Here is a 12,208-nt window from a genome sequence, read left to right on the forward strand (position 1 = left end):
CATAGCAATTTCTGAACCCCATTTTGGATTCAGAAATGGGTTGTGCTGTCATGAGCTCAGGTGAGCATTCACACACCACCTCAGCCACTTGCATAAGGATGGAAAAACAATGTGACAAAACAAAGCAGGTGAATTTATGCTGTTCAGGTAAAGAGTGTTTCATTTAGATGTTTACTGTAGAAACCTTAGGTGTAATAATATTTCAGTTTTTCCATTGCTTTGCAAAAAACTGAAGAAAACATACCCAGTATGAAAGGATGTGAGAGAAGAAAATTCACTGCTGCTTCTGTAAATATTAAAGAATTAAAGCAGCTCTGTAATTTACATCCTCACAACAGTATTCATGAACCTGAGTAGCACAGATGTATTTTCTTCTTGCACTAAATCTTTCTATCACTTCATAAATCTTTTCTAACACTGTAAGCAGTGTTTGCTTTCTTTTCCAACTCTGTTCATGACAGATTTCACCTCTTCCTTCAAGATACTGACTTTCTCTCAATTTTTCCTCTTATCCCAACCCTTTCATCCTGCTCTACATATTTTTCATTGCAGAGTTAACTCTTCACCTATTGTTTGTTAAGTAAGTCAACACTTAACCACTGATAGTAAAACCTGGGAAAGGTGTCACTGCAGAGGACTCTTCTGATGATACATTCCCTCTCTTCCAAGAGTTCAAAGGGAAGTTAAGAAACCACTAAAAACTTGGGTAGCAAACCCAAACAATTCAAAACATTCAGTCACTGAGAACAGCACATACAGAATGAAGAACAGAACTTTATTTCCAGCTTTTTTTTTTCACCAACTACAGTCTCTATCTATCATCACAGAAGATCATGTTTTGCCATCCATCCTTCATTCTCCTGAGTGCTGCTAGCAGCACATAAGGAAAGTACAGGGCAAAGCAGGGGCACAATTTGCTTATCCTACCACTCCCTTGCCTTCAGTGTTTGCATTTTACACACCCGTGAATGCTGATTTTACTCACATCTATTACTTATCAATTTCCTGGGTCATATCTGAAAAATCAGTAACGAGCTGCTCTGGGTTCCACAGCCACACACAAGGGTCTAAGAATCTATGATGAAAGGAGGAAGCTTGGGACACTCTTCACTTTATTCTATTTTTCTAGTTTGATAATGCTTCAGTCAAATGTCAGGCCATCTAAATTCTGGATAGTTATACAGGACAAACATTTTGATATCCATTCCATGTCTACACAAAAAGGTTTTTATCCGACTGAAATATTTCAGCCCTCCAGAGGCTACACTATGTTGCCTTGGCAGAAAACAAGGGATGATAAGGCATCACTAATGCTCCAAACTTTGTGAAATAACAGAGTTCTAACTAGGAGACATACTCAGATGTACCCTGCAGGCAAATCAGGCACATAATGCTTCTCAGCAAAATTCTCTACCCCACCTCCAAGCCTTGCCTTTTCTCCAAACTAAAGCTGTGCTCACCTCCAAGGCATCAAAATAAAAGAGAAAAAAAAATTGCTAAACTGCTTTCTTACATCATATGCATGTAAGAAATTAGTATTTCCTAGATATATACAATGAAAAAAAAATCCTGCCCACTCTCCTTGAGGGCTCAAAGGTGAAACACAGGCTCAGCATACATCAGTGCTTTTATGTGGAATCAAGTGTGTTAAGGACATGACGAAAGCAACCTGGGCAATTCCCTGTACAAGGAAGCATATGCAGAAAATTATGTAAAGTACAGCAAACTGGCTTATGATCACTAAATGAAGGAAGTTTCTGTGGTTTATGCAATTCATGTTTAGGAAGACTTGGATTTTTATGTCTACTCTTAATAAAAAAGTCAGTTTAGATTCTTTGAAGATTGATGGCACTCACATAGAAATTTGTATTTATTCTACACAAACAGCAAACTTAACCAAATAAAAAACAAGATTGGAGGAAAAAAACAAACAAACAAACCAAAAAAAAAAAAAAAAAAAAAAAAAAAAAAAAAAAAAAAAAAACCCACAAAAAAAAACACAGCCAAAAACCAAGAAAAGTGTGGAAATGGCACAGAATTTTTTTTCTTCTGTTGAAAAAAACAGTGCTCATTTTTACATCCTGGAGTTTAAGCCAAGTGTATGACATTTTATTCTGTCCACATAGCTTCATGTAGCTATACTGTTAGCAGTTGGAGCCACATTCTTCCTTTTCTTATCTAGAAGACAATCATTGAAGTTCAGTCTGATAATCATGTAGTTCAGACTATATTTCATGATCTCAAGATCAATCTGTAGACAACTCATATAAAAAGTTGATGTTCACATATTGTCATGGTCAGCCTCCTACCTCAACTACTCCTCTACTACAAATTATCTATTTCTATACAAATGAAGGGCAGAAATAACCCCTACAATTTCTGTCCATTTTCAGTAAAAAAAATTTGCTCCCTCTGGTGGAAGCAGTGAAAGCAATGATTATTCTCTGAACTCCCCTAACCCCACAGACCCACAGAGACCAAAAAGCCAAAAAGAAAGCTTTGCTCTCCTAGAATCGCTGTCAAAGCAAATTTAAATCTTTCCAATTTAATGACAAGTAAGCTGACACATCATCAAGATAAGTCATTTGTCAATAGAAAATCAGCAAGGTAGTGACAGAATTGGAAACAGATCCAAATCCACATTATTTGACAGGCTTCACCTTAGAGAAAGAAGAAAGAAGCAGTGGCATAAACATGACATGAGAACAGACAGGAAAAACATAAAGCTAGGTGACAGATGTAACTACAATAAAATAATTCAAGTTGCAACCTCAATGCATTATGCAACATGTGATACTGTAGCAGCCCAGTTTTTATGGTAAACCTTCCCATACTTCTCTTGGGAGGTTGTCCAGGTGGGAAGGACATGGCTACTTTTATTCCTTCTGTCCCCTGAGAAGACACAAGGAATATGCAGTACATTAATATTTATTCACTCATTCATTAACTTTAAGACCTAATATGCTACAGCTGTTGACAGAATGCTTCCTTTCCTGAGCAGCCAAATTACACTCTCCAAGATGTGAAAAGAAGCAGTTTTTGAGGCTTCATTCCCAAGCAGTGATTTTTTTTTCCTACTACAAAATACAGAAAAAAGGTAAGTTGGCTGTAGGTTCTTGCTAACACCAAGCATCTTCCCTTTCATCAAATAACTGAAAATAACAACAGAAAAACTGGCCCAAGAAGCCTATTAACAACACATTAACTTTTCCAAGTAGCCCTTTAGGTTAACTTGGTGCAAGACAGAATGAGAGCCAAAGGAAATACACCAGAAGCAGAAAACAAGTTCTTCTCCATTCCTTTAGCTACCTAGTACTCTAGTTCCAACAAAAAATGTCTAGGAATAGCAAATTGTTAAAGTAACAAAGCTTTTCTTCTGCAACACAGTTGGGCACACAGAGGAGACTGCTGTGTCAAATGGCTCTGATGGAGCTCACCCTCCATCTTTTGCACTGACCTCCAACCAGCACACAGCCAACACCATTCTCAAACCTGTCTCTAGTTCTGCCAAGCATTAAGCAAAAAAGTAATTGATTTCTCACACTTGATCCACATAGAGATGTGGATCTGATTGATTAATCTTAGAAACAGCAACTTCACCTTGAATTTAAATTTCTACTTCCATCCACTGCCAAACAGGGAAGGTTCTCCATTCATTTCTTTGAATGCCAGAGAGTAAGGCAGCATGGGCACATGCTACCTCAATCTGTCTTCCAAGAGTTACATGCCTTAGCAGGACAATTAGATAGTAATGGCTTAAACCTAAAACACAATTTAAGCAACATTTTGGATAAAGATTAGTATCTACTTGTGGTCAAAACTGAAACTGAGTGGAGAAAAAATCCCTACTGATCTCCAGCAGTTCTGAGTGCTGGTATTATACCAGAGTGCCTATTTCAAGCAGCTGCTATATTGGTATGACTGTAGTCATAGTACAGATTTGGAGCAAGTAGTAGAAACAATGTACTAACCAAAAAACCTTCATACTTCTATTATTTTTTCAAAGCACTGCTACATTTTCATTCTGAATATGCTTATAGTATTGCCAAATGTCATGCATAATCTCTGACAAATACACCAAAGAGTATCAGCACTTTCTCTTTTTTCCCCTGCCCTCATTATCTCCTTCACTCCCTTTGATTTGATTACACTGAACACAATTCACATTCTTTCTGTATTACAAACTTACTATCAAGATAGAATCTCAAGCTGAGGTTGCAAAAAACTTGGTTTTTTTAATATGTTCTCCTGCAGCATCATTTTTAAGCTCTTCAATTCATACTCCAGTCACAATCAGTGCTCTTCATACACAACTGGACCCATGTTATGTACAGTTCACTGATATCTGAAAACAACGCATGTCTGACTTCCAACCACTTATAACAAATCTTCTAAACTACATGTTTAGCCACCCTCCAACATGGTTACTCCCAAAAGTTCCAACAGAGCTCAAAGTGTACATTATTAAAACTTCTTGGCCCTACAGGAGCATCTGTGGCAAAACATCCAACACAGGGAAGTTCACCAAGCTTTAATAAAAAATAATTTCATTATCATCAAAATGCCATACCCACAACATTAAGCCAATTTTGGTAGTAGCCACGCCATGTCATAAAACAATTAGACTTATGACTACCAGTATGAGTAGAAAATTATACACCACCAGCATCCTGCCATAAAAAGATGGTCAACTCTGATGTGTTTTACAGTACCCTGTAGAAGCTGCATGTTTTATGGAAATAAACACATGGCACCTGGGAAGAGCAGCTCACTGCCTGCAGGCATGAGGTGCCATCGATCCCAGACACGGGTATCATTGCAAGGGGTGCCCAGTATCTATTCCATCACAGCAAGCTCAATTTCAACTTGCCTGTTTTACCAGTTTTCTAGAAGGTACTTTTTCATGTATATCCTTAACTATGGTTCCATTCAAACAAATGGCTGGAGAATGGGGGAAGAAAAAAGAAGAATGAGTAACTCAGTCATTTCCAAAATACTTTCACTAGGCATGCTCCTTCCTCTGTATTTATTTCCAGTTACTTCTCTCACTTACTAGGTGTATTTTGTAAAACCAAGCCAACAAAGTCTCCCTCTGCTGAAGCACGGACTGTTTTCTCTGATGTGTTTCACTCATATATATATGAATGAAGCATTAAAAAAAAAAATCATAACATGGAATTTCTTGGTGCTACAAAATTTATATAAGAAGTTACTTCAGATTTCTTTTCTAATGTATTCCTAAATACATAAATATTCTGCAGATTTAGGAGGTCTAGACCACTTCCCCATTAACAAACATGCTGGTCCAACTTCAGTGATTAAACTCAGCAAACCTCAGTTTCCCAGTCTTATTTTGTAATCTCCTGATGTTTCGTGAAGACATTGGGATTAACAGCCTTCAGGAATTTTTATGTCACTTGGACAATAGATACCACAGGAACGCTCTTCCTACAGGCACACAGGAATTCCCCGCAGCATTGTGTGCGGCGCACATTATTTAACGCCGCATGTGAACCCCCGGCAGGCGCATCCAGGCGCGGCGCCCTGCTTTGCATTGCAATTATTACCCAACCTTTGCATCCCTTCAGCTGATACCGGCCCCATTCCCAGCTGCGGCTGCACATCTGGCCGAGTGACGATGCCAACAAGTTGTGGCGAGGCCGGGCGGGGCGGGATGCGGGACCAGCCCAGGCGGGCGCACCTGCCCGCCAAGCGCGGCCGCCGCCCCGGCGCCCCCCCGCCCGCGAGTGCGGAGGGACCCGCGGCCGCCCCTGGCTCCGGGCGCCGCCCGCCGAGCCCGGCCCCGCGGATGGACGGGGGGCCGCGGGGGCCCGGCCGGGGCGGGGCCGGAGGGAGCGGAGCGGGGGCGCGGTGCGGTCCCTCCTCGGCGAGCCCGCGGGAGCGGCGGCGGGGCGGGCACCTCCCCATCCTCACCTGGTCGACGGGCAGGCGCACGGCGTTGCTGAGGGGCTGCAGCAGCGTGGAGCCCGTGGTGCTGGTGGCCATGGCGAGGCCGGAGCCGCTCCCCGCCCGGGTCCCGCGGCGGCGGCAACAACGGCGGCGCGAGCGGCCCCAGCCCCGCACGGCGCCGTGACAACAAGGGGCGGGCGGGGTCCCGCCGATGACTGACAGCGTCCGCGGCCAATCGCTGCGCGAAGTCGCCGCAGAGTGACGGGCGGGCTCGCCCAATCCCCGCCCCCCGGCGGCTGGGCGGGACCAGGCGGCCCCGCGGAGGCTCCGCGCTGAGGGCGGTGGGAGGGGGGGCGCGCACGGCGCAGGTACCGCGCAGGGCCCGCCCCGCCCCGCCCGAGCACAGACCGCGCTGGGCTCCAGCCCGGGCTGGTTGGACCCTCTTCGTAGGAAGAGCTGTTAGACACTGGAACGGGCTGCCCTGGGCAGCGGTGGCAGTCACCATCCTGGAGCTGTTTAAGGAAAGGGCGGTCACTGCTGGTCTAGTTGACATAGTGGTGTTCGCTCATAGGCAGGACTCGATGGTCTCGGAGTCTCTTCCTTCTTAATTCTGTGATTCCGAGCGCTGAGGGTGCGGGTGGGTGATGGATGCGGGCACCTAATGGGCAGTGGCACCTCCCTGCGCCGGGTGGGCAGGCGGGGACAGGCGGCCGGGGACAGGGGACAGGGACAGGGGACAGCCCGCAGTGCCGGCGGGTGCCGCCCAGGGCCCTGAGGGGGGGGGGGTGTCGCTGAGGTAGCGCCAGAGCGGGGGGTGCCGATACCTGTTGAGGTGGTGGAGAGCTGAGCACGTCCCTTGGCCCAGACAGGCACACGGGCGCCCAGCAGGCCATGCACGGAGCTGGGTGAATCCTGAAGAAGTGGCACAAAAAAGGGATAAAGAAACCCTGTTCTTACAGCCGTGGACTTAAGGAAGTCTGTCTATCATGGCTGTAAGATATGGGGTTTAGTTTATTATTGGCCTATTTCTTAAAATACAGAAATGTGAAATGGTAAAAGCTCCAGCAGTTCTTCAGTGGGCTCAGTCCAGCAGAGCTGTTTCTCTAAAGAAAGCAAGAAGTGCTGTGGTGATGGCAATAGCACTGCACTGGTGCACAGCACAACTCTTCCTCCTGTCCCATCAACACGGTCCAGTGTGAAACAGAGTAAGCACTTCAGTGAAGGCATCACATTAGAGAAGTGCAGAAAACTCTACCAGATGACCTTGTGCAGTAGGTTACTAACTAAACCATTCTGATTTAGTGCCCTGCCTATTTACATAAGAGCTTTCTGTAGACTTTTTTCCTCCTATGAAATAACTGAAATACTAATTGTTCTAAAAGATGTGGTGAAGGAAGTTCCAAAGGAATGTTCTGGTCCTATCTATAAAGCTGCTCAGGAACCCTGTGGCTCTTGAGATAAAACTGCAAGTTATTCCTTGCAGTTTAATCAAACATTTTTTTTAAATTTTTGCATGTTGCACCTCTAAGGCACAATACAATTGGAAATTTCACAAACACAAAAAAAAAGTCACCATTTTAAGCACAGAAAAGATGAAATGCATAGTCCAATGTCCTGCTAGCAGTCTGAGTGTGTCTGGATCAGTGGCCAGGTTGTGGTGATTTACATAGCCATTTAAGATCATGGTTAATGCTAATTGGTAATAGGAAAATGGAGGTAAGTGTAATTATCTGAAAACACACGTTGTTTCTCTTACTGAATTGCAGACTGCACTCTGTGCTTATGTTTTAGCTTGTAGTGAGGTCTTTTGTCTGAATTTGGAGAGACTGGTTAATAGGTGCAAATAAGTGGTTTTAATTAGATTTTGTCACTGCATGACAGGCAATTACAATTGTGGTAGCATCTGCAGCTGCAGAAGCAAGAGCATAGTGTTCTTATAGTAAAGGAGAAAGAGCTGCTTTCAGAAAGGGGGAAAAAAACCCAAACTTTTCCCAATTAATTCTGAATCAGTCTCCTAAATCTAAACCTGGAAATTATATATACATATGTGTGTGAATGACTTCATAGGAAAGCAGTGTCACTAGGCTCAGTACAGTCTGCATTACAATGTATATATGTATATGAAGACACAGCTCACTTTATCTGATTTTCTTTTATTAAGAAGATACATATCTACACACAGAAGTCTTTGGAAATCCTAATCTAAGCATTCTCAAATTATACCATAAAAGAGCTGCTTTAGAAAAGGCTGATACCTAATTCTGAATCAGTCTAATCACAAGAAATTATTCTGGTGCATCTGTATAAATCATGGAGGTGCCATTACTGACACTTTGGTGAAATACTGGCAGTAAAGAATTGACCTATTGAACAAACTCCTTATTTCCAATTAACAAAATGCCTGAAAACAAACTCATGATATCACAGCATAGATGTTGGTTGGATGTAAAACACAATGTTTTATTTTTCTGGTAAGTTGTATTCTTCTGTCAGTGTATGTATTCTTGCAATGCTCAGAAAATAGCAAAAATATTCTTTCCTATGTGACTCCTAGGATCCTAGGAGTTCATCTGTCAAAGATACATCTATACTGTGTATCACAGTATTATCATAAATAGTTTGCACCTATGGCATTAAGTTACATAATCATGTCTTTCACAAGTTTTCAGTGGAGAAATGTAGTGTTTTGAGAAGACTTACTTGTGCTCTTATTTAGGAAGGTGTGTGTTGGGGAGCACAACATCACAGAAATACATCTTGAAAACAGTTACAAAATAATAGTCCCTTTGTTGAAACCCTCCCTTGGTGAGGGAGATTGGTTGCATGGAAGGACAAAAGGTGTCCTGCCCCACAGAAAATCTAAGTTTGCAATTGAAAGTGAAGTGTACAAATGTTGCTCGAGAAGAAAGTAACAGAAAATAAGGGATTTCTGACAGAGAAAATGTAGCTTGTCTTTGACATCTCTTGTATGAATGTATGGTAATGGCTGGCACTGGCACTGCAGTAAAACTAAGTCTTCTGCTTTTCCTCCTTTTTTTTTTTTTTTTTTTTTTTTTTTTTTTTTTTTTTTTTTTTTTTTTTCTTTCTTTGAAATGAGGTTTTATTCAGATGTTTTCAGAGAACTTCCTACCTGTGTGAGAATACTGAGTGTGGGAAGGTGAGGCATTGTCTGGTGACAGGTAGCATTCTGCATCACACTGACACAATGACAATGCAGTTGGTCCTGAAAGGTAAATGATGCTGTGAGAAAGGAGGCTGGTGAGTGATACACAGAAGCTGATGTACTGAGAGCAGTGAATCTGTAAAATTTCATGTGAATTGGACAGTTTTCAATAAACATGACTTACATTCCTACTGGTTTAAATATTTTCATGTAAGAGAACAAGAAGTGATACTTTCACAAGGAAATTTCTTCCACCAAGGGCTGTCAGACAGAATGCAGGAGGGTGACTTGGCATACTATGAGCAACTTCTGATGTTCTACTTCTGATTAAGTTTTTATGGTCCCATAAATGCTTATGATTCTTGGGTACAGCAATAATCACAAAGGCACCTCAGCCCTACAGAGATTCATCAATCTGTCAGAATAAAGGAACACACACTAGAGGCTTCCTGTAAACTTTGTTTATTTGATGACAATATAAGATATTCAGGTGCTAACAATACCAGTCTCCCCATATGGCACTCTACAATAAAATAACAAAAGGAGAAGCACTGTGGCAGAGGACAGGAAGGGATAAAGTTTTTAGATGCACCATTGTGTACAGTTCTTGTTCCTCTTTGTTTGGTAAGGCCAATCTAGGAACATATTCAGAAATTGTTCCTATTCAGAAAATAGGAGCAATTACTGAAACTCCTTCTAACAAAATAAATGAAAAGGAAAATGAGTTTCAGTGTTAGAGGGTTGACCACTTAGCGCAGTAGAGTCTTATGATAGACTTTCCTATCTGGCTTGCTTAGCCTGAAATATTTGAGACTTCATTCCAAAGAGAAGAATCTTTCTGCAAAGGCTGATGCCAGTCAAATGGAAATACTTTTAATTAAAAAATCTACTCTTAAAATTTAGGTATTGTATTTTTGTCTCACTCTTCCTGCAAAGCAGTCTTTTGCTATATCTTTAAATATTCTGCATTGCACAGTAAGGCTCACATGCATCAGCTGTTTTCTGAAATTATATAATCTTTAATTAGCCATTTCAGCTATTTTAGTAATTTAGTGCTCTGTGTGAGTCCTTAATATTTATTGTAATTCTTCATGATGATATTGTTGATTGCTAGTTCGAGTAATGTTTGTTTCTCTCTCTTTCTACTTATGAGAAAAAAATATAAATATCTTTCCACAGTTTAGATACAAGATAGATAAAGTCTCTCTTTGGCTGTTTTAGCAGAATGCTTTGGTGTCAACTTTCTGACTTATTTTAGTCTTAGAGCTGCTCTGAGAGTGAATAACCTTCTCTGTTATTTAGGCAGCAATCAGTTTCAATCATATAATTGATTTAGATCATCTTTTTTTCTTCTAAGTGCTTACATCTTGGGAATTCCCTTTTGGGGAAATGCATCAGTGGCTCTTGAAAACATAGAGTCACGTTCAGCTCAGACCATCTTGGTTTTTAATTATAGCACAAAGTCTATTAACAAAATCAGCCAGAGCTTCTAAAGAAGTATGAGTGAAAGCTGACTAAAGTTTACTGTTCAGCTGTAAGTATCAAGTCTTATGTACAGATCTTAGAAGTTGTAATTCCTTTGCTAAAGGAACTTCCTGGTCGTGACAAGGTCAAGCCAACTGACTTCAACAAGAAGTTACTCTGATAAATGGGTTACCTTGTAAAAGCAAATTCTACTCAAAAATTCTTTTTGGAGAAACAGTCCAAACTGACAGTGTACAGAATTTCAAAATGTAATAACCAGTGCCACAGACAGTTGGAGTTTTGTTGTCACTCTGATAATTGAAAAGTTTAGGAACTGAAATAAAGCAATGAACTACAAGCTAGGTTATGAGTTTAAGAACAGCTGTTTTGAGCTTAATTAAATATTTATTATAGACTGTGGGAGATACAGTGGATGGGAGAGGCTGGTGATAACCTTGCAAGGAACCTACTGCTATAAAACAGTAGTAAAGAACTGGCAAGTCTACATTTTTCATTGATTTAACTATTAAAAAAACCACATTCAGATGAAACGTATATGAATAAGTGTGCAGTGAATATATAAGATAGTTTTATTTCCTGTCATACTGTGATAGCAGGGCATGGAAAACCCAGCTTTTACAAGTTTCTCAGGTTTCTGGGCTGTCTATGTATCATGTCTCCTTGTCTGAAAGGGGAGACCTGACTTTCCTCGATATCAGATATTACAAGATTCCAAGCTGATCCTTGCTGCTTAGAGAGCTCAGTTCCCAAGGTTCTTCCCACATGCCGTAGGAGAGTGCAACAAGATAGGACTAAGACTCTTCTTTATTTGGATTAATTGTTTTTCAAATAGTAATATGCCTTATTCATCCCAAAGTTGCTTTAGAGTTGCTTTTAATGCCAAAATAAGCTTTCAGAATAAAATGAATTTAGTCTAAGAGCAAAGGTTGAACTGTAGGAGGGGATGCAAAGTAAATAACAAAAAACGCAATTTAAAATTAGGCTTGCCAAGTAAGTTTTCCTTTTAGTTACTTCAAGTTCACAGTTACTTAAAAGAGAGAAAGGGAGAATGATGGTATTTTCTTTTTCTGTATCCCAGGACTGGCTCGCACTAAATAGCTTTCTCAGTCCATATGGTCACTGCTACTTAGTTTGGGATGTTCTCCCTGTTTTTATGCATTATCCTGTTCAATCTTGTCATATTTCTGTTCAGTAAGAAGGAGGAAATTTTCCTTCAGGAGTTTCTGGTGTTAGTCTTGTGTGTTCATTTGAGTTTAAATTATTTTTGAAACATTTTTAAAGTTTTTGTCATAAGACATCTTCAGTGTTCATGTGCCTTATTAGTTTCATTGTCTGCCATTCATTTTAAATTCCTTATTACAATTGCACATATCTGCACTAGAAAAGATAAGGTTGGATGTAAAACACTTCATTCCTACTTGTCGCATCATTCCTATTTTTTTTTATTCTCCACATACTATTGGGACTCCTGCTCTTAGAACTTCTCTCTTGCTGCTTCTGACTCCAGCAACATCAGTCAGCACAGCTTGAGGTGCCTTCTCTGTAACAGCCACCTTTTTGACAGGTCACAATGGAGTTTTTAGTGATCAGAACTGGTGGTGTGTGGCAGAACCTGGTTGAGTGACATGAAGAATGGAAAGTAGGTACTTT

General features: G+C 41.0%; 1 protein-coding gene across 2 annotated transcripts in view; it reads right to left on the bottom strand.

The window, feature by feature from the left end:
- Positions 1-6,064, bottom strand: part of MBOAT2 (membrane bound glycerophospholipid O-acyltransferase 2) — a 91,142-nt gene extending 85,078 nt beyond the window's left edge. The window contains exon 1 of one of the 2 annotated variants that reach the window (XM_083856931.1): positions 5,935-6,064. In XM_083856931.1, the coding sequence (XP_083713057.1) occupies positions 5,935-6,006 (72 nt within the window). In that variant the 5' untranslated portion in view covers positions 6,007-6,064. Of the gene's footprint in view, positions 1-5,572; positions 5,600-5,934 lie in introns of those variants that run through there. The other variant, XM_083856932.1, reaches the window with a different exon arrangement.
- Between the last annotated feature and the right edge of the window lie 6,144 nt (positions 6,065-12,208).

Source organism: Zosterops lateralis, assembly GCF_965231275.1.
Source record: "Zosterops lateralis genome assembly, chromosome: 3".
Classification (NCBI taxonomy): Eukaryota; Metazoa; Chordata; class Aves; order Passeriformes; family Zosteropidae; genus Zosterops; species Zosterops lateralis.